This window comes from Oncorhynchus mykiss, chromosome 18, assembly GCF_057628025.1.
Source record: "Oncorhynchus mykiss isolate SJ-2025 chromosome 18, ASM5762802v1, whole genome shotgun sequence".
Lineage (NCBI taxonomy): Eukaryota > Metazoa > Chordata > Actinopteri > Salmoniformes > Salmonidae > Oncorhynchus > Oncorhynchus mykiss.
The window spans coordinates 35,888,062-35,911,562 of record NC_143039.1 but is presented as its reverse complement, the minus strand read 5'-3'; the positions used below and the strand labels follow the sequence as shown (position 1 = coordinate 35,911,562).

Sequence of the window (23,501 nt, the reverse complement as noted above, 5' to 3'; positions counted from 1 at the left end):
CGTCCCAAATAGCACCTTATTCCCTATAGTGCATTACTTTTGACCTGGGCCCATAGTACCAGCTCGTAGGGCACTGTTCAAAAGTAGTGCACTATGTAAGGAATAAGGTGCCATTTGGAACATGGCCGACGAGACAAATGGCACACAGCGACGACAGCCATTACCCCGCACCTCTTTGCATAATGCCTTTAACCTTCACACAAAGATTGAGCGGCTCAATACTCAATACCCAAATGGCCTACCCCTCGGCATAATGTGGTTTATGCTCATGGTTTCTGTCTAGCTCGAGTCATGGAGGGTTGGCGGGTAGCCTAGTGGTTAGAGCGTTGGGCCAGTAACCGGAATGTTGCTGGATGGGATCCCCGAGCTGACGAGGTAAAAATCTGTCGTTCTGCCCCTGAACAAGGCAGTTAACCCTCTGTTACCGCCACCTCTCTGATTCAGAGGGGTTGGGTTAAATGTGGAAGACACATTTCAGTTGAATGCATTCAGTTGTACAACTGACCAGGCATCCCCATTTCCTTTTCTACATTCATTTTCAGATGAGAGTTATGGGTATGGTGGTATGGTTAGGAAAGCCTTGTCGTAGCTAGTTACAGTTGCAGCCAAATACAGTATATTGGCACCCTTGCACTTTTGTTAAATAATTCCCCATTTATTCTAAAATAAGTTGAAAAAAGGTTTGGTCTCCACACCTTATTGGATTTTCAACATTGCAGAACCAGTTACATTTTTGTTTACGATTTGAATTACAATTATTGGCACCCCAGAGCTACCAACAACCAAAAAAGCATTCAAAGAAAAGAACACTCTCCCGACAATCAAACATTAGAGGTTCAATAATGTTGTGGAGTTGCATGACTGCCTCTGGTCCTGGAAGCCTTCAACGTGTGCAAGGCATCAGGGAATCAGCCAGTTATCAAGGTGTTTTGGAGTGCAATGTTCAACCCACTGTCCAAAAACTGTGTGTGTGTGTGTGTGTGTGTGTGTGTGTGTGTGTGTTATATATGAATACTTATAGTGTCACAAAACTAGGATCACAATGGAAAATATTTGACATTTTCTAACAAAAAAATTCCTGGTCGCACAGCAAAATATTTAGGCGCATATACGAGTAAAATGGTCGCACTGTAAAGCCCTTCCCTACCACTAAGCCATTCTGAGACGGTGGGGGTAGACGGGCATGTATTTATAATAACATTATTTGTCCTCTCTCACGTGACTGTAGGCTACAGCTACGTCTAACCATTATTAACCCTTACCCTTATAGCTAACGCTAACCCTAATATGAACCTTAACATTAAGCCGGCTTAGCTAGTGATGGTGGGGGGTGGAGAGAGAGAGACAGACAGACAGGCAGACAGATGTGTAGTAATGATATTAACCATTACCTGATACCCGCCCGGGACCCTGCTATGAGGACGAGGAGCGACAGTACGCAGCCCACTCCAGGTAGGTTCATTTCAGGAAGTACATTTGAATTACAATTCAATAATCGTAAAGAAGGCATTTGTTATTTTCAGTGACTTCTCAATAAATTGCTGTTTATTTGAAACGTTTTTTACATTTCTGAATTTGTATTTCAAATCACTTCCTGAATTGACTGCCTTCAATTTGAATTGAGCCCAACCTTGGCGTGTGTGTGCATGCACGTCTGTCTGTGTGTCTGTCTGTCTTCTTATCTGTTTTAGGCCACCATCAATACAATACACACACACACACACACACACACGACAGCAGAGAGAGTAATCCTCTTTAGAGCTTATAATTAAATCTGGAGTGTTTGCCTTGGGAAAGCCTCCTCATCCCGGGAGTAGCCCTGATCAGCTCCTGGGAGACGAAGAATAGACGGGGGATGGATCCTTTCTCTGCGCCACAAAGGTCCACCTAGATTATGCATGAGCATGATGCGGTTCTGTGCAGCTCTGTTAGCGGAGCACGGCCCAATGCCAAAGTCGCAGGTTCGATTCCGACTGGGACCACCCATACGGAAATGTATGCATGCTCTACTGTCAGTCGCTTTGAATCAAGGGTCTGCTAAATGACATACATTATATTATATAACACTTACTACGTTTCTCTCTCCATCTGACTCAACATCCTCATGTCAGATGGCACTTACACACGTGCACACATGTAGACTTAGTACCTGCCGTACACATACTCACTCACACACTCCCCCCCCCCCCACACACACACACACACTCTGCTGTGTTAAAGTCCCCCAGCGCTAACCAGGAGTGTGGTGGGCCTGGGAGACAACCAGAGCACACAGTGGAGTGGTGCGGAGAGAGCTATCATTTCACGGGTTATTGCTCCGGCTGACATGAGGGGCACCAAGGAGAAGGGAGTGGAGCCACGCTGACTGAGATGTACTAAAACTGAACAGAGCATCCACTGAAAGGAGCAGTGTTCCTGACTAGGTCTGGACTGTAAGCTAAAGCCTAAGGCTTTCTGCATGTAGGCCCTTCCTGAGCTAATGCTAAGCTTATGCTAACACATGTCTCAGACGAGGTAACTTATGGTTACTCACACTCGACCGGGGTCGGATCGCAGGCGGTTAAATGAACTGTCGCGAGAAATGTCCGAGCTGTCGCTTAGCCCTCTCTTCGGATTTTAGTTAGAGGTGTCAACCCCACAAGCCTTTGTTCAAGTCTCTGTGTGAGACGACGGTACACAGAGTGACAGAGCATTCAACCGCTGGTGGGGAGCAGCACGTCTTCAGCACCAGAACAAAGAGGGAGGAAAGTGCCGCGCGCTGCCTCCGAATGAGTCATTCCAAATCTTATATGTTTGCTCTCTTGTTTTAGATGTTCACTCGAGGATGAAACGAGCCCTGTACCCCAGAAACACTACATCTCCCCGAAGCGTCAATACCAAGACGGGGGACCTAAATTTATTCCAGGAATTTGACAAAACAAAGAGCGAGAGATTGGGAGGGGGGGGGGGTATAATTTCTGGGTTTTGGAGGGGAAATAATACAGAAGGAGGGAGAGCGATATGGAGAGAGGAATCGAGAGGGAAGTGAAATAAATGTGTTTTTCAAACCAAGCTGAACTTTGTGCGAGATCCCCCCCCCCCCCGGGCCCAGCTCATTGAGAGTCATTTCCTCACAAATGAGTGTGTCTCTGCTGTGCGGCTGTGTTCCATTAGCATACATTTGGCCTGTCTTTTGTGAGGAAGGAGCCTGCACTTGCTGGGGATGCGGCTGGGGCTGCACGTCTGGAAAGTCCAGTGCCTTAGGGGGGAATGGTGGTACCCCTCTATTCTCCCCATCCCAACCCCGGCTCCTGTGGTGGGGATCAGCTTTTCCCTAGACTGGGGTGTTAGTGCTCGGGGGGAGGCAGAGGAAGGGAGGGAGGGGTAAAACACACACTCATTCTACCCCATATGGAGCACATTAAGGTCATTACTGTTCTGAAGCACTGGGTCATGGGCTCCACGGCTCAGCCCCAGGTTATCCAGTCTGAACGGCCCATGACCCCATAGGTGATTGGATTAGGCCGCTAAGCCGAGGTTGTGTGCGTGAACAGTGGTCGCTGGGCTGATAATTGCGTGATTAATGTGCAGCCGGTGGCCAGTGCTTCAGATGGAGGACTGATATTACCCTCATCAATTGGGTTCTGCAGAAGTGTGTGCGTGTGTGTGTGTGGGGTCTGAATGGCACATTTAACTCCAGAGCTACTGTTGTAATGTAAATGTCTTGACAAAGTGCAAGGCTACGCTACTCTTGAAGACATGAGGACCAGTCTGACTACACATACACTCTGTTTAACCTTCCCTGGTCTCAGCTCAGTAGTTATGTTCCACTGCACCTATCTCCGACACGCTGATCTGTGGTCTCTTCTCTCCTCCTAATGATCCGTGATTGGAGCTGTGTGTGTTGGTGTGCGTTTTCTCCCTTGTGAGCATGGCTTCGCTCTACGACAGATGGCCACGTCAGCACTGTATGTTGCTTAAACAGGTGCATGCTGGGTAAATGTTTGATCAGCGTTGGTCTCTCACTAATCTCATCCCTTACTTTTCGTTTCAATTCAGATCATTTCAATTCATTGACCTTTTTATTGGTATGCTAAGTCCTTTTAGGTTTCTCAGACCCAAACGCAGACTTTCCGTACCGGCTTCCTCATTCACGACGCTCCTTGCTGTATGTGTCAAGCGTCTCAGAGTAGGAGTGCCTTATGATCACAATGGAAGAAATGACATGGGTGAACTGATTCTAGATCAGCACTCCTACTGTCTCCCTCTTTCGGTCTCTCCCTCTCCGACAGACACCGAGGCAGGCACAAGCATTTATGGAAAATTAAATCATGGATTTATAAATAAAACAAAGGATAAAAACACACTTTGAGAGAGACTGAGTGAGTGAGGTCTTTGACCGCTGACCAGTGAAGTCACAAAACAGACGGAAAGATCTATTCAAGGCTGACACTGTATTTTAGATCTGAACCAGTTGAAGTACCAGTAGTTACATCTGGAATGTTTATTTTGACTTTACAGATGGCCACTTAGTAATTCGCCACCAGGATATCTGATAGAATTGTTGGTCTCATTTTAGTGCGTGTTACTCCTGTGTAAAGGTCTCAGTGGGATACAGTGCTGCAAAGTGTAATTCATACTGTACTCACTATAGAGTAGACAGAGTGAGGGAGAACACAGAGACATTTTGTGTGTGGGTGTGTGCATGCATGACTGTGTGAAAGCCCTCTCCCCAATGTTTATTTAGGTTGGTTTCATTAACACAAATAACCTCTCTCCATTGTAACCTAATGGTTTTCCTTTAAAGGGATACTTTGGGATTTTGACAATGACTACTTCTCCAGAGTCAGATGAACTCGTGGATACCATTTGTATGTCTCTGCGCCCAGTATGAATGAAGTCAGAGGTAGTTTTGCGACTAGCGCAATGAATGAAAATCTATGGGTGTCTAGTTCTGGGGAAGTAGATTAAAGACTGCATTGCTAAAATCCTGAAAGTATCCCTTTAATGTGAAATCAGCCTGGTCTGGCCTGTTTTTAGCACTGTGTGTGTGTGTGTGTGTGTGTGTGTGTGTGTCCCTCTGTCTGTCCGTTGTTTTGGACAGTCCATAGCACAAACTGAAAACTCGCACGTATACACACACACGTATGCAGATTGTCAGTAAGTGCTATGGACCCTCCAGAGAATGGGTTAGATTCCCTCCAAGCAACCCCTCGTTGGCCTCCATGGCTGCTATCTACCAGCTGTGTTCCCTCACACCAATGGAGTTTATTGAGGGTCAGGTAAGAACCACAGAGCCTAATGTTCCTTCCGTTTCCTTGGGCAGGTGCAAATAGTCCCCCCTCACTCACCAGGGCCAAATTAAACCTTGTCGTAAGGTGGAAACTATGCCCAAATGTCATTGCGCACACACAAACGCACAGCGCATAGACGCATACACATAACACACACACAACACGCCACAGACCACATAAACACACACCACATGCACCATCTCCCCGTTTTCAGGCCACATCTCAAGGGCTCTTTGCATGGTGTAGCTTGTCCCAAAATGTAAGTAGCACCCTATACCCTACATGGTGCACTACTTTTGACCAGAGCCTTATGGTCCCTGATCAAAAGTAGTGCGCAATATAGCGAATAGGGTGCTATCTGGGATGCAGCCATAGTGTTGACAGTTGAGAGGTGTGAGTCTGATTTATTACATGACATGTTATTAGTAGCGTTCACTTGGCCAATGTGGATAGGATCACACTTCCCTCTGTCAGGTTGTATTACATGACCAAAAGTATGTGGACACCTGCTCATCGAACGTCTCATTCCAAAATCAGAATTTGTCCGCCCTTTGCTGCTATAATAGCCTCCACTCTTCTGGGAAGGCTTTCCACTAGATGTTGGAACATTGCTGCTTCCTTTCAGCCACAAGAGCATGATGTTGGGCGATTAGGCCTGGCTCCCAGTCGGCGTTCCTATTCATTCCAAAGGTCTTTGACGGGGTTGAGGTCAGTGCTCTGTGCAGGCCAGTCAAGTTCTTCCACACTGATCTCGACAAACCATTTTTGTATGGACCTTGCTTTGTGCACTGTTGCCACAAAGCACAGAATCGTCTAGAATGTCATTGTATGCTGTAGCGTTAAGATCTCCCTTCACTGGAACTAAGGGGCCTAGACCGAACCATGGAAAAACAGCCTCAGACCATTATTCCTCCTCCACCAAACTTTACAGTTGCATTCAGGCAGGTAGTGTTCTCCTGGCATCGGACTGCCAGATGGTGAAGCATGATTCATCTCCAGAGAATGCGTTTCTACTGCTCCAGAGTCAAATGGCAGTGAGCTTTACACCACTCCAGCCGACGCTTGGCGTTGCGCATGGTGATCTTAGGCTTGTGTGTGGCTGCTCGGTCATGGAAACCATGAGCTCTTCAGTAAGGCCATTCTATTGTCAGTGTTTGTCTATGGAGATTGCATGGCTGTGTGCTGAATTGTATACACCTGTCAGCAACAGGTGTGGCTGAAATAGCTGAATTCACTCATTTGAAGTGGTGTCCACATACTTTTGTGTATATAGTGTGTATTACACCCCTTACACATACTCGCATACACTCACAAACATGCACACACACACGTACATATACATACACACACACATCCATTATACTGACATGCATTTAGATACACCCATAATCACCTATACACTCACATGTATGCATGGAGTTTGAAAGCCCTCTTTGCGCCCTTCTCTCTGTCTCTATCTCGCCTAGAGTTAGTGAGAGTAGAGCTCTCACTGTCCACTCACAGGCGTGCTCAGTGTGACAGCTCTGCACCTGTTGACTGTGCGCCATAACATGTTGTGTATGTGCTTCCCTTGGGAGATCTCTGTGGTGTGTGGGGCAGTGGGCTAGGCATGCCAGATATCAACAGCATGTGGTTTATGTAGACTTGACCACCCAAACACGGACAGGTGGTCCCTTATCATTCAGCACCGGGGGCCCTATGATCTCACTAAGGGCCCAGAGAAGGGATAAGCAGGGAGAGAAAGGGAGCGAGAGATGGAGAGTGAGAAAGAAGTGGAGAGAGAAATGAAAGCCAGATGTTTCATCACTAGTGATTAGCAGCTGGCCAGCGGGGGTTTTGAGGGAGGGGAGAGCACCTGAGCCTTCACCCCAGCTCAAGGCCTCCAAACAGGCTTTCACCTCCACATCCTTCTCCATTTTCCCACTAGCCTAAACATCTTTCCACCAGCTTACACAGGCCAAATATGCCCCCGAAATGACCCTTTCACAACATCACATCTATTAATCTATCCCTTTATCCGTCTCTCCATCCAGAGATTGAGGGATGGCTGGATTGATGAATAGATCGACATTTATTGTCCTCAGAGGATGTAGAGCTGGCGGGTGGGATGTGGTCATGTGTGTAATGCTTATTTGTGTGTGTGTGTGTGTGTGTGTGTGTGTGTGTGTGTGTGTGTAAAGCAAAGCAAAGCAAAGCATGTTGGTATCACAAACACATGTATGAAAATGTGCAGGGAATTTACCAGTGCAGTTTCCCCTCTATCACCTCTATCTGACCTGGGAGAAGGCCTAGTTTTGGGATTTGGTTCTGGTTGTTGGCTGTGTGTGTAACTTAGCCCAGGCAGGGCAGAGCGTGAGCAGGGAAAAATGTGGATGTGGCTGTGAAAGGTGATCCATCCTGCCTCTGTGAGTCGCCCTGCGTGTCTCCTTACCCCAGGAGCTTAGTCCCCTAATCACCCCACAGTCACTGGGAGGGAATCAGAGACACCCAGCTGCCTACAGCCTCCTTACTGCGCTACCCCCCCCCGGGTCACACACACTCACACACTCAATCAGATATGTGCATTTACACACAAGCTTATGCACACACACAAGTTGACTGGGGGGGAATGGAAAATAAATGTCTACACTCTCTAATATGATTCTGTCCTCTGTGTGTGTGTGTGCGTGTGTGTCGCAGGAGAGTGGATCCGAATGACTACCCCACCCAGTCTAGGACAGCACCTGGTTACCCCGGCCGAGGCAACTACTACCCCCCTAAAGAGGCCCAGCCCCGCTCCTCCAGCCAGGTGGACCCCAGGTACTACCCATCCTCGCCCCACCGGGCTGACCAGCACCAGGATGTGCCCCCCTCACCAGGCACCCGTGCCCCCCACTACGAGACAGTGGGCAGGGACAGTTACCATGACGCCAGCCCTGAGCGCTACGGCGGCGGCTACAGGGACGGCAGGCAGCCAGACCCAGGCCAGAAGAACAGCATGATTGGAGCGGTGTAGGTGCCATAGCTAGATGGACTCAGACTGGGATTGCAGAATTCTGGTAACATTCCCCAGATTTTCCGGGAAAATCCCAGTTGGAAGATTCCCGAGTTTCTACCATATTTCTTCTTGATTCCTGAAATCTTCCAACCAGGATTTTTGGAAAACCTTGGAATTTGGAAAGATTACTGATTACTCCAACCCTAAATCAGACCCACTCATTGCTTCTCTACAGCCCCCATGTCTGAAAACATCCTCGCCCCCCTACCTCATTTGGTGTCTGCAAATCTGAAGGAATCAGATTGGTGTAAATAATACGGCTCCAACTAGACGTCCAATGGGCGTGAGCCATACTGCTTACACCTATCCAGGTCTTTGAGATCTACAAACATCAAAGCAGTAGGGGAAGGGTTGCGTCCCAAATGGCACTTTATTCCCTTTCTAGTGCACTTCTTTTGACCAGGTCAAAAGTAGTGCACTATGTAGGGAATAGGCTGCCATTTGGAAGGGGTGGTTTATGGACCAGGCCATCATCAGAACACTCCTCTCAGCTGCTGACATGTTTTAGAAGCAGTAAAGGTCTATATGTGTAATGTATGTACAGTATGTATAGAGACATGTTTAGAAATGTGTGTTTCTTCATGCATGTGTGGGGATGTAAATTATGTATTTTTGATTCACAGGCGTCCAGAATGACTGGCGGTAGACATAATGTACAGATTGGAAAGAGACTTTTAATTGAATACCAGCCAAACTCTTGCAGGGTTAAAACCAGGCCCCTCCCTTTCTGGAACAACAGTGAGAGGCCAGGGATGGTGAAGTTAGGGTTTCGACTCAAAAGGCACCCTATTCCCGAGATAACGGAAGACAACGGGACAAGAAGTTGACACTGGACAGGAAGTTGATCCTAAGAAACAAGGTCAGAGGAACAGGAAGTAGGGAACAGGAAATGAAGTCCACATCAAAGCATTTTTGCCCGCCTGCCGTGTCCCTTCCATCCGCCTTTTTAGATGTGGACTTTCTGCTGCCCATAATGTTGCTTTTTTAAGTAAAGTATAATGTGTGTTGTGTTTATGATTTAAACGGCTGTGTCAAATTTAAGTTATGTTATCATAAAGACACTGTTGAACAAATTAAAATGTATGCTCTGTGTTGACTAACTATATTTATTCATCACATGGGTTGTGTCCCGAATGGCACCCTATTCCCTATATACCGCACTTTTGAGCAGGACCCTAATGGGCTGTGTCCATAGCCTTATGAACCCTGGTCAGAAGTAGTGCACCACATAGGGAACACGGTGCCATTTGGGGCACAGCCACAGTCTCCCAGTGATGAAGGCCTAAGAGAGACACTTAAACATGTTACTCATATGCACCGGGATTATTATCCTTTCTCGCCATTGATCTCATTTCAAGGCGGTTAACCCACTGTTCCTAGGCCGTCATTGAAAATAAGAATTTGTTCTTAACTGACTTGCCTAGTAAAATAAAGGTAAAATAAATTAAAGAAATTTTCTCTTGTGTGATGGTAAAAAATCACAACGCTGACCATATCATGTCATATTGTACGTTGATGACGATACATTTTAACCTTTGTTTGTAAATGCATGTTTTTATATTATGCCGTGCATGAAATAGACATTGTAAATGATCATATACAATGTGCCAAGATGAATTAATTTATTGTTCACCAATTTAGCTGTCTCATTTTACAGGATGATGAAATTGCAAAGTTATGCAAATTGTCCTGATTATGAGTCACCAACATGATGACTCATCTCGCCCAAATGATTCATTAAGATTTTCAACCCAGTTTAGCTTTCCCATTTGAGATAAATTAGCCCTCTACGATAACAGAGAGGCCCAGGCTGCTTCCCAAATGGCACCCTATTCCCTACATTGTGCCATAATTTTGACCAGGGCCCATTGGACCAGCTCATAGGGCTCTAGTCAAAGTATTGCACTATTTAGGGAATAGGGTGCAATTTGGGACGTAGACCCAGTCTTACTGCTGATAAAGACTGAATCACCCTCAACAATTAAGACTGAGGAGATCTCTGTGCTGAAGTGATTACCTCCCAATTTGCTCCCACGGAAAAGGAAGATCTGGCTGATTGGTGGAATTAGAGGTTGAAATTAGGATAATTAGAATCTGTTGAGAGCTCATTTTATCAGTTAGTGTTTAATTACCGCCGAGGCCAGTCAGTGTGTTTCAGATTTCATCCCAAATGGCACCCTATTTTCTACATGGTGCATTGCTTTTGACCAGGGCCAGTAGGGCATATTGGGGCCGATTCTAACCCGAGTTTAAGCGTGCGTAAATGGAACGTAATTCCCTTTAATGCACTTCTCTATGCGCATTCTGACCTTGAACTTAAGCATGAGAATAGCATGCTGTTCACACGCTATTCATTTTGGGTGGAGATCTAAGAAATAAAGGTGTGTTTGAGGTGCGTCTACAGATGTATTCTGCCTTGACGCACGAGGAGAACATGAATAACATATGTATTGTGGCCCATTTTCCTCAGTGAAGTAGGCTATAAATAGCTATGCAGTTATTCAAAAATTGTATTGTGTGCCCTCATAATGCACAGTATGCAATTTGGATTACCAAACTATAGGTTTATGTAGGGCTGAATCTGCCGAGTTGATGTATGCGCTTTAAAATGTTTTAATTATATAATATATATAATTATATAATGTTAAATATTAACCACTATCAGGAGCCACCGTCAGTAATACCCACAGACATTTATACACTGAATAAAAATATAAACGCAACATGTAAAGTGTTGGTCCAATGTTTTATGAGCTGAAATAAAAGATCCCAGAAATATTCCATTCTCACAAAAAGCCAGATAATTTAATGTTTATTTCTCTACCATAAGCCGCCTCCAACGTCATTTTAGAGAATTTGGAAGTGCGTCCAACCGGCCTCACAACTGCAGAACACATGTATAGCCTTGTGTGGGCAAGTGGTTTGCTGATGTCAATGTTGTGAACAGAGTGCCCCATGGTGGAGGTGGGGTTATGGTATATTGCATTTTATCGATGACAATTTGAATGCACAGAGATACCGTGACGAGATCCTGAGGCCCATTGTCGTACCATTTATCCGCTTCCATCACCTCATGTTTCAGCATGCACGGCCCCATGTCGCAAGGATCTGTACACAATTCCTGGAAGCTGAAAATGTCCCAGTTCTTCCATGGCCTACTCACCAGACATGTCAACTATTGAGAATGTTTGGGATACTGTGCATCAACGTGTACGACAGTGTGTTCCAGTTCCCACTAATATCCAGCAACTTACCACAGCCATTGAAGAGGAGTGGGACAACATTCCATAGGCCACAACAGCCTGATCAACTCTATGCGAAGACCATGTGTCACGCTGCATGAGGCAAATGGTGGTCACACCAGATACTGACTGGTTTTCAGATTTTTTTTTGTTGTTGAAGGTATCTGTGACCAACAGATGCATATCTGTATTCCCAGTCATGTGAAATCCATAGATTAGGGCCTACTGAATGTATTTATTTATTTCCTTTAATGAACTGTAACTCAGTAAAATCTTTATTTTTGTTCAGTGTAACTGTTACTTTAGTGTTAGTTTTCTTAGATTTGTAGCTTGCATTTTGCATCATTCCATTCCGTTTACCTTTCCTCTGTCATGTCTGTGTAGTTGTTCCTGAGGGTCGCTATCATTAGTCGGTCTTATTAGGCTAACGTTGTGCAATAATTTGGGACATGTATCCTATTTGATTCATTATGGAACTCAGACCACACGTAGCAGGTTGAACCTGGAGCCTGGCACACAGTTCACTGGACCGTTTTCATACATTTCCATGATTAGGGTAGATTTATAGGACTATTGTTCAACCCTTATTGTACACTGTTTTTCCACCTTCCTATAACTCATGGATTGAACTTGAATCTATAACTCAATGAATCAAAGCACTGTATTTTTTATTCATCAATATATTTTGTGCGTAAAGGCTCTCCAAACCTTATGATTCATTCATACCTAACCTAAAATGTGCATAAATAAGGGAACCATGCCAGCAAAGGTCGTTACGCACCTGCTTAAGGTAAGTCTAAATACCAACTACTGAGAAGTGTGTAGGAAAGGAATACATTTCTTAAGTCGGAATCGGGCGCATAGGGAATAGGGTGTCATTTGGGATGCATCCTTAAACTTCCACAGATCACTGTGTACCCAGACTTTGGTGAAACACCTTGACACCCTTCACACCACCTGGGTCTTGTTCATTAGTGCACGCCGTATCAAAACGATTTTCAACAGAAAAATAAATGTGCATTTAGTCCAGGTAGTCCCTTCCTGTTTCAATCTAATTTATTCTGTTTGATGCCTAATAAATACAACCCAGACTGGGTTGAAACACCCTAACCCCTTTACCTTACCTGGGTTGTGTTCATTAGTGTTGTGTTCAAAATGTTCTGCAAAGGAAAACGATAATCAGCTTTTCCTATTGGATAAGTCCAGTTAGTCCATTCCTGTTTCAGGCCATTTTTCTGCATTTGGTGCCTAAATGAACTTTATTCTGACAAAAAATAGATTATCCCTACAAGTGACATATCTGTGTAATACATGTTAAATAATGCATGTCTTTGTCTTTAATCTTTAAGATATACCATATAGGATACAGAGAACCTCAAAGATTAATGTGATAAGCATCAATTTAAGGGGAACTCCAAATGAACTTAAATATGGCTGCCAGGCCTCACACTATGCAATACTTTAAATGTGAGCGTCTGTCCCATTGTACTCATTCTACTTCTGAGAGCCAGGACTGTCAGTCCGTGCGAGTGCGTTGTCTGTGTAGTCTTTGTCTGTCTGTAAGAGTGTGTGTCTGTCTCTCTCCCACTCAGGCACGGTCACGGACGGACACAACAAATCCTCTATCACGCCGCATGACAAATCCACTGTCACACCCCATTATAAGGAGTCGGCCATGTTCACAGGGTCACAATCCCTCATTTGGGGCCTCAGCCATCTTATCATGCTTTATGTTGGGTTTGTTTTTAATCTTCATGTCAAGGTCTTATCATTTCCCCACTTTGAGACAGAAGTTGTCTCACTCAAATAAAAGGCCCATCACAGGATGCCGTATCTGCCGAGTCCCATTTTGACTCTGTTTTCTACTCCCTCTGTCAGTTCGGAATACTGTATTTTTGATATCCTAGAAATTCAGCTAATTTCTTTCTGTTTTTCCCACTTGTACTTTCTATCTGTCAGTTCTGAATGTCTGGTCTTTCTTCTCCTCAATTCTACAAATGTATTACCTTTTAATATATGTTTTTCCTTTTTCGGGGCTAGCTCGAAGGGGTGATGTTAATTCATTTGAAACCTCCTAATTTCACATTCTGTGAATCCCCAAAAAACACGGAATCCTAAAAAAAACTAGGCTCCGGGGTGCTCTCGTCGTTTCTCAAAAACAGAAAATAGTCAGACGTGGTATTCCCTCACTAACTTTTACAGGTCAATGCGAGGGCGTACGGGGCGGCAGGGTAGCCTAGTGGTTAGAGCGTTGGACAAGTAACCGGAAGGTTGCGAGTTCAAACCCCTGAGCTGTCGTTCTGCCCCTGAACAGGCAGTTAACCCACTGTTCCTAGGTCGTCATTGAAAATAAGAATTTGTTCTTAACTGACTTGCCTAGTTAAATAAAGGTTAAAAAAAATTAAAAAGTGCACAATTGAGAGCATCGGGCTGTATCACCGCCTGGTACGGCAACTGCACCTCCCACAACCGCAGGGCTCTCCAGAGGGTGGTGCGGTCTGCACAATGCATCACAAGGGGGTAAACTACCACCCGATGTCACAGTATGTTAAAAAAGATAATCAAGGACCACAACCACCCGAGCCACTGCCTGTTCACCCCGCTATCATCCAGAAGGTGAGGTCAGTACAGGTGCATCAACGCTGGAACAGAGAGAGAGAAGCTGTTTCCAATCTCAAGGCCATCAGATTGTTAAACAGCCACCACTAGCACAGAGAGGTGGCTGCCTACCTTCAAACTGATATCATTGGCTACTTTAATAAATAGATCACTCGTCACTTTAAGAATGTTTACATATCTTGCATTACTCATCTCATATGTATATACTGTATCCTTTACTATCTTAGCCACTGTCACTGCTCATCCATATATTTTATACTTACATATTCTCATCCCATTCCTTTACTAGGTTGTGGGTATTAGGTTTTGTTGTGGAATTGTTATATTTTATCTGTTAGACACTGCTGCGCTGTCAGATCTAGAAGCATAAGCATTTCGCTACACTCGCAATAACATCCGCTAACCATGTGTATGTGACCAATAAGATTTGATTTGAGCTTCCCTGTTCCACCAGCGCCTCCTAGCACACCTTAGCTTGTTAACAAGTGTCAATCAAAGCCCTACTCTGGAGAGGGTGAAGCGGGAAACAGATCTCACTCCCATGCAGCCCCTAAAAAAAATTAGCTGAGCGTTCAGGAGCATGTAGGAGTCCCGTACGCCCTCGCATTGACCGAAACCGCAACACAGACCAGTTCTCGATGTCTTCATGACCTCACCCTCTTTATAAAACCACATTCCGATGCATTAAGCCCTATTCCATCGTCCATCACCGCAGTCCCGCATTCATTTCAACCCCTCCTTATCATGACATCATGAGCTCCGTATCAGAGCTAATCAGACTTCACTGTGTAGCCTGAGTGGATTTCCTCATTTCATTATATACTCCATTATAAAGCCAGAGACTCATGGGCTGGGTCCTAAATGTCACCCTCCTACCTATATGGTGCACCAATTTTGACCAGAGCAAAAAAGTAGTGCTCTATGTAGGGAATAGGGTGCCATTTGGGATGCACTACAGTCTTGGGGTTATACGGGCCATGGGAATAGGAAAGTGGGCGGGTAACGTAGAGTTAAAATGGGGATGTTTAAGTGGGTGCTTCAATGGAGATGGGAATGACGGGCTGATGAGTTAGTCATTGACTGGACCTTCACCTGTCCTTATACCCATTGGACTAACACAGCCGGCTGCAGAAAGCGCTGTGGCTTTCAGCTGGCTCCGGGGTGAAATTTTCCCTAGGTACAGATCTAGGATCAGCTTCCCCTCCCCTAATCTAAACCTTAAAACAAAACGTAACTCAAGAACCAACTTCTATTGTTGAAAACAGCATATGTGACATCGATAGTAGTCAGAAACATTTATTAATGCCATAATTGACAAAGTGCAAGTAGGTTAATTTTGGTCGCAAAGTCCATATCGTCCAAACCTGAGTTTTGTGAGAGTTGTGTACAAGAGTCCATCATTACTTTCTTGAGGGTTGGTTTTTGATTTCAACAATGTCCACTACCACGGGATAAACAGCTGCGGTGATTGCAGTCTATCCAATCGTACGGCAGAACACACCTGCACAGCGGATCGAGCTTGCATTTTTTTACTTAAGAAATACTGCACCAAACACCTTCGCTAGATATAAAATTGTGCCCCTGAAATCTCAGCAAAAATTTATATTTATTAGAGATATCTTGAGTTATCATATATTCATTCTATTTTGGGGAAGTGATACTGGATTTGATCCTATGGTGTCTCATGGGGGACAAACATTAGTAACTGCCACATCGAACCACTCCCCCAAAACTGAAATCTTGTTTTTCTTAATGAGCAATAGAAATAGTTCAGTCGCTCTTTAACCATTAGTGGGGAAAAGCAAAACTGACCCAAGATCAGCGTCTAGGGCAGGGTTGTTCTAATTCATTTTTTTTGTTTCTAACTGGTTGGTTGGTCCTTGATCAGAAGGAGAGGATGAAAATGAGTGTTTTGCCTGGTCTATGGGTAACTTCACCCAACTTCATACTTATTTTATTTATTCAGCTGACCTATTTGTGAGATTTCTCCTTTGAATCAGACTTTAAATAAATAAAGTAACCTGGTGTAAATGTGTGCCACATTTTACCCTAAAAGCACTGGCTGCTTCCCCTACCTTCAGTCAGTCACACACGAGAACCATCCACCATCTTTTTCAACTGACCGTCGTCATAGCAACGCCGTGGCTCCTGGCACAGCATCCCTCACTGTGGGGGCAGGGGGCTAATGGCATTGCCGTGGCAACACCGAGATGGGTTCCACACGCCATGTTTAGCAAATGAACATGCTAGTCTGTTTGTCATTCAATACCTCAGAGCAGAGTTGTGAGCTCAGGTGTTAGCATGTGGCTAACATAACCTATACAAGTTTGCACTGCGACTCAGTGATATGACGTTGCATCAAACTAATCAAATAGCGTTTGCAGTTTCTGTCTGGTTTGTGGTATTTTACACCGAGTGTTACGACAGATTCACTACATCACATTCAGGACTTTCTTCTTAACAGAGTTAAGAAACAGAGTTATCTGGAGGGAAAATGCTCCATTTAAATTCATGGGAACTAAACCATGGACTGTATCCCAAATGGCACCCTATTCCTTAATTAGTGCACTACTTTTGACCAGGGCCCAAACACATGAGCAATGGTGATGTGGCTATGGTGTGTTGAAACTCAACAACTGGAATCCATGGCTTGGGAGCCCATCCATCTGCCATTCAACACCAGGCAGGCTCCAGGGGACACGTTTCCTTTACGTACAGATCTAGGATCAGCTACCCCTGCCTTAATCCTAACATTAACTATTAGTGGGGAAAATGCTAAATTGGAAACTTCAAAACTAAACTTAAACTGCCAGACCCCTGCTCTGAAGGAATGTAAGCATAAAGGAGATGCTTGATTAGTGCCTGACCCAATCTCATACATTAGCATTCACACACCCACATGCATGCACATACACTCAGTCTGCATATACACACACACACACACTGACAAATATCCTACACACGTACACTGCACTGAGTTCCATGTGAGTGACCGAGACTTCGCTGACAGCTTGGCACAAGGTGTGATATTGGCTCCCTTTCCAGAGAAATGCCAGATGTTTTTGTTGGCAGTCACAGGGGTGCCAGGGTCAGAAGTACTAGGTTGCCCTGTGATGGCATGTCAAGTGTTCCTGTTAGCTTAACACTCAGATTGATGTGCCTGAGGTTGGTCGAGCAGTTAAGGCTTCTGCCCTTGGCACATGAGGCAGGAGGATAGCCTGGAGGTTAGAGCTAGTAACTGAAAGGTTACTGGTTCCTATCCCGAAGTTGACAAGGTGAAAAAATATGTCGCTGTGCTCTTGAGCAAGGAAGTTAATCCTCCAAGGGCACTGGAAAATGGTGACCCTGGTTGTGACCCCACTCTCTGTGGGTGTCTCAGGGGGAGTTGGGATATGCAAGATACACATTTCAGTTGGCCTTGATGTCCTTATGTTAAAAAAAATATATATATATATTTTTGCATTGTTTGCTGTTTTCTTCTGTCTTTTCCTTTCTTCTCTTTAGTTCATTATCTTGGTTGTTGGTGCATTGGGGGGTTCTTGGGGGTGGGGAATGGAATTAATTTTATTTTTTCTGGGGGGGGGGGGGGGGGGACTGTGGGAGGGATCTCGAATGGTTGAGGGACAGCTATTGCGGATCTTGGAGGGTTCGGGTTTCACAAGATTGTGATCATGAAAAAGGAAACTATGACATATATTTTATATCACTATCATTCACACGCACCCTGACACATAAGGACGGCTCTGTTGCGGAAAGACTGATACATGTTTGATAGTGTCTTGATGCTGTATTGTTTGTCCTTCATGTTCTAATACTTTAATGTTTCCCCTTGTGTTTTTTGTACAAGTGTGTAACAGGACAAATATAAGCACCCACCAATTTATTATGATAGGTAGACCTCTGCCTGCTTGGGATCAAATCCTGGTCCCACCGCACTTCTACACAGTATGTTCTCTATCGCTCTCTACCCCTTCATTTAATCTCCCTGTCAATAAAACCCCATCGCTTTGTTACTGAAAAGTTTTGTAGTGATTCCTATGTTGATGTAAAGAATATTTGTTGGTCCATGGTGTGTAATTAGGCGCAAACAGATGTTGCACTTGACACATTTATGAAATTGCTTATCCCAGTTACTATAAAGCATGCGCCCATTAAGAAAATGAAGATTCAACTTTATTGTCATTGAACAAGTACAGTACAACGAAATGCAGTTAGCATCTGATCAGAAGTGCAAATAAGAGTGCAAAAAATGTACAAGTAAAACAATTAAGTACAATGTATGATATTAAGTGGGATGTATAAATGTGCAATGAAGGCAAATGGCAAGTCTAAATGTGCAATGAAGGCAAATGGCAAGTCTAAATGTGCAATAAAGGCAAATGGCAAGTTTAAATGTGCAATGAAGGCAAATGGGAAGTCTAAATGTGCAATGAAGGCAAATGGGAAGTCTAAATGTGCAATGAAGGCAAATGGCCAGTCTAAATGTGCAATGAAGGCAAATGGCAAGTCTAAATGTGCAATGAAGGCAAATGGCAAGTCTAAATGTGCAACGAAGGCAAATGGCCAGTCTAAATGTGCAAGGAAGGCAAATGGCAAGTCTAAATGTGCAATGAAGGCAAATGGCAAGTCTAAATGTGCAATGAAGGCAAATGGCCAGTCTAAATGTGCAATGAAGGCAAATGGCCAGTCTAAATGTGCAATGAAAGTAAATTGAAAGTGCAAGGAGGCATGCAACTGAAATGCAGGGATAGCAGCAAAGAGGTTACCAAGGTAGACATGTACAACTGAATAATGTCCTTAATCAGACTTTGCAAAGCAATATCAGAGTCCAGAGTATTGTGAAGAGTGCAAAGAGAGTAATGCAACAAGGTCCCTGAGAGGCAGTACTCAGCTGTGGGCGGGTGGATATGGCTAGTGCCGAGTCACAGAGTTCAGCAGGGTTACAATAGCTGGAAATAAACTGTTCTTGAGCCTGCTAGTGCGGGAACGTGGAGACCTGTACCGCCGGCCTGATGGTAGGAGGGCAAACAGTTTGTGACATGGATGTGAAGGGTCCATGATGATGCCACGAGCCCTACGCAGACTGGAGGTCTACAATGGCAGGGAGCTGAGCACCAGTGATCATCCGCAAAACCACACTGTGGCGCAGTTGGTCAGAATGCTCTCGACCGTGCAGCGGTAAAAGTTCACCAGGATCCTGGGAGAGAGGCGGGCCTTCTTCAACCTCTTCAGAAAGTACAGGCGCTGCTGCACCTTTTTCACTAGGGTTGAGATGTTGAGGGTCCAGGAGATGTCATCGGAGATGTAGACACCCAGGAATTTGAAGCTGGGCACACGCTCCACATCAGTGTCATCAATGAGAACTGGGGCGTGGCTGCAGCTTTTAGACTTCCTGTAATCGACAATGAGCTCCTTGGTTTTCTTTGCATTGAGGGCTAGGTTGTTGTCAGCGCCCCATGCAGTCAGGTGCTTGACCTCCTCCCTGTAGGCTGACTCGTCATTGTCACTGATCAGGCCTACCACCGTGGTGTTGTCTGCAAACTTGACAATGGTGTTGGAACTGTGTACAGGAACGCAGTCATAGGTGAAGAGGGAGTACAGGAGGGGGCTCAGCACGCAGCCCTGTGGCACACTGGTGTTCAGGTTGAGGAGGTGAAGTTGTCTAACCTGACAGACTGGGGTCTGTTGGTTAGGAAGTCCAAAGTCCAGTTAGAGAGAGGCGCTGATCCCTAAGTCATGGAGTTTGGTGACCAGCCTAGAGGGAATGATCGTATTGAATAATTAGCTAAAGTCTATGAACATCATTCTCACATAGGTGTTGGTTTTGTCCAGGTGGGTCCGGGCAGAGTGTAAAGCTTTGGAGATGGCGTCCTCTGTAGATCTGTTCGGTCGGTAGGCAAACTGGTGAGGATCCAGTGTTGGAGAGAGGCAGTGCTTAAGGTTGGCCAAAACCAGTCTTTCAAAGCACTTCATGATCTTGGGGGTGAGTGCAACAGGTCTGGAGTCATTCAGACTTGATGTGGTTGACTGCTTCGGCACTGGCACAATGGTTGCGGTCTTGAAGAACATGGGGACAACCGCCTGGGACAGTGACAGGTTGAAAGTGTCAGTGAATACCTCGTTCAGCTGCCCAGGACATGCTCGAAGCCCACGACCGGGGACGCAATCAGGACTAGCAGCCTTGCGTGCATTCACCCTGCTCAGTGCAGACAACACATCTGCGATGGATCGTCTGAGGGGGAGGTTGTCTGGGGGAGTTCCGCTTTGATGGCTGGATCTTTTTTGTCCTTCTCTCTCTGCTCTGATGGACATGAGCTTGCAACTCTCTCTCCATCTTTCCAGCGTTGCACTTCATCATTTATTTCAAATGATTTAATATACCCATCAGTTGTTTTTTCCTTATAGAATTTGACTGTAATGTGTCAGCATATTAATTATTTAAATATGTGAAGTTCCCTATTTAGGGGACCTGCGTGGTTCTGGTACCGATTCCAACCATAATTTCAACAAAAGCAAACAAGAAAATGCTCATCCAGAAGCGGCACTCCTAGTGGCCGGGGACTTTAATGCAGGCAAACTTAAATCCGTTTTACCTCGTTTCTACCAGCATGTCACATGTGCAACCAGAGGGAAAAAAACTCAAGACCAGCTTTATTCCTCACACAGAGATGCATATAAAGCTCTCCCCCGCCCTCCATTTGGCAAATCATCCCATAATTCTATCCTCCTGATTCCTGCTTACAAGCCAAACTAGAGCAGGAAGTACCAGTGACTCGCTCAATACGGAAGTGGTCAAATGACATGGATGCTATGCTACAGGACTGTTTTGCTAGCACAGACTGGAATATGTTCCGGGATTCATCCAATGGCATTGAGGAGTACACCACCTCAGTCATCGGCTTCATCAATTAGTGCACTGACGACATCGTCCCCACAGTGACTGCTTGTCGGATGTGGCAGGGCTTGAAAACTATTACGGACTACAAAGGAAAAACCCAGCCATGAGCTGCCCAGTAATGCGAGCCTACCAAATGAGCTAAATGCCTTTTATGCTCACTTCGAGGCGAGCGACACTGAAGTATGCATGAGAGCACGGACGGCTGTTCTGGACGACTATGTAATAACACTCTCGGTAGCCGATGTGAGTAAGACCTTTAAACAGGTCAACATTCACAAAGCCCTGTGGCCAGATGGATTACCAGAACATGTATTCAAAGCATGCGCAGACCAACTGGCAAGTGTCTTCACTGACATTTTTAACCTCTCCTATACCGGGTCTGTAATACCTACGTGTTTCAAGCAGACTATCATAGGCGATGTGCCTAAGGAAGCGAAGGTAACCTACCTAAATGATTACCGCCCGTAACTCTCACGTTGGTAGCCAGGAAACTGGCTGGTCATGGCTCACATCACCAGCATTATCCCGGATACCCTAGACCCACTCCAATTCGCATACCGCACCAACAGATACACAGATGACGCAATCTCAATCACACTCCACACTGCCCTTTCCCACCTGGACAAAAGGAACACTTATGTGAGAATGCTATTCATTGACTACAGCTCAGCGTTCAACACCATTGTGCCCTCAAAGCTCATCACTAAGCTAAGGACCCTAGGACTAAACACCTCTCTCTGCAACTGGATCCTGGACTTCCTGATGGGCTGCCCCCAGGTGGTAAGGGTAGGCACCAACACGTCTGCCAGGCTGATACTCAACTCTGGGGCCCCTCAGGTGTGCGTGCTTAGTCCGCTCGTGTACAGATTACAGCCTATACAGATTACAGCCTGATTACAGCCTATAGGGAGGAGGTGTGGTGCCAGGACAACAACCTCTCCCTCAATGTGAGCAAGACAAAGGACCTGATCGTGGACTACAGGAAAAGGTGGGCCGGACAGGCCCCCATTAACATTGACAGTGCTGTAGTGGAGTGGGTCAAGAGTTTCAAGTTCCTTGGTGTCTGCATCACCAACGAACTACAGTGGTTGCTCAACTAAAAGTTTTGCGGTTGTACTGCAGGAATTTATGGTTTAGTACGGTACCCTGTGTTGCTACTTTATTGCTCCAGACCAGCGCAAGGGGGAGGTAGAGCACTGATTATGCTTTTGGGTCCCAAGGCGTTACTGTGTCTCTAAAAATACACTTATTTTTTTGTTACTACTCGTCAGTATTACTTACTAAAACTGTTGTAACACTAATGTTTTTATTCTAGGAGAAACTTAGACTACAATTAGGGTGTGGAAATGTTAGGATTATTTTGCTTTTACTGTAGTACTGTAGCCTACTCCCGACCGGTCACGTTATGCAGCGCCCGAGTGGCGCAGCGTCCTAAGACACTGCATAGCAATGCGAACTGTGTTGCTACAGATGCTGGTTCAATACCTGTTCCGGCTGTGACCGGAAGACCCACGAGGTGATGGTAGGCTAAAGGCATCAGTCAAAAGCTGTACTTAAATCCGAACTGAATTTAACGAAAAATGACATGAAGAGCGAACATATTTGTATATCCCAAACTCTAAAAGTAATTGGAAAGGTAGATACAAATGTTGTGGTTGCAATAAAGACCGTAAACAATATGCTGTGTTTTTATTTACAGTAGTGATGGACAGCTGGAGGCATTTTGAAAACAGGATTTCTAACACTTGTTTTTCACAAGTGTACTGTGGTACTGTCCATGACTGATGCAACCCGTAAAAGCATTAAAGACAGAGTACTTGAGGTCACCGAGAAAGTCTGGACATGGCCTGCTCTCCCTTATGTAAGGAATTAAGCACTTTACCATGTTTACTACAATATGTACTGTAGGCTAAGTTACTTGTCAGACTGCACAGTAACCAAATAAACAAACGCAGGTGCCTTCTATCTTCAAAATGCTTTATTATCCAAATGTTTAAAGTGCGTATGGGCCACCTCATCAAAATGTTGGATAAAGCATATATTGTACAGTACTGTATTTCTTAATCAGCACTTTATGCTTTTGCTAATAAAATAATTATAAAAATGCTCTTTCAAAATGCATATGTTTATTTACTTATGGATCCATAACTAATTACTATGGGAATAAATATCACTGAATGACAGAAATATTAGAATAAAGTAGGCTAATGAAGGTAAACGAATAGTTTCTTACTGGAAAATACTCTTTTAAACACACATGGTCACGTTGCACAGCGCCATTATGGCTATTTGCAGGGCTATTAGCAGGACAAGGAGGGTAGTGGGAGAATTCTATCATCAAATGTATTTCTTAGTTAGGTTGCAATTTCAGTTTAATCCACCAGAAAAGACAGAACAAACAACACAACAAATAATGTGGTTGAACTCAAATT

At 44.9% G+C, this 23,501-nt stretch overlaps 1 protein-coding gene across 1 annotated transcript; it reads left to right on the top strand.

The window, feature by feature from the left end:
- Nucleotides 1–343: 343 nt before the first annotated feature.
- LOC149975489 (uncharacterized) lies at nucleotides 344–9,380 on the top strand. Its single transcript, XM_090206646.1, has 3 exons — nucleotides 344–375; nucleotides 7,953–8,264; nucleotides 8,934–9,380. Exons 1-3 carry the CDS (start codon nucleotides 344–346, stop codon nucleotides 8,944–8,946), a joined length of 357 nt encoding a protein of 118 aa, XP_090062772.1. The 3' UTR covers nucleotides 8,947–9,380.
- The last annotated feature ends 14,121 nt before the right edge of the window (nucleotides 9,381–23,501 follow it).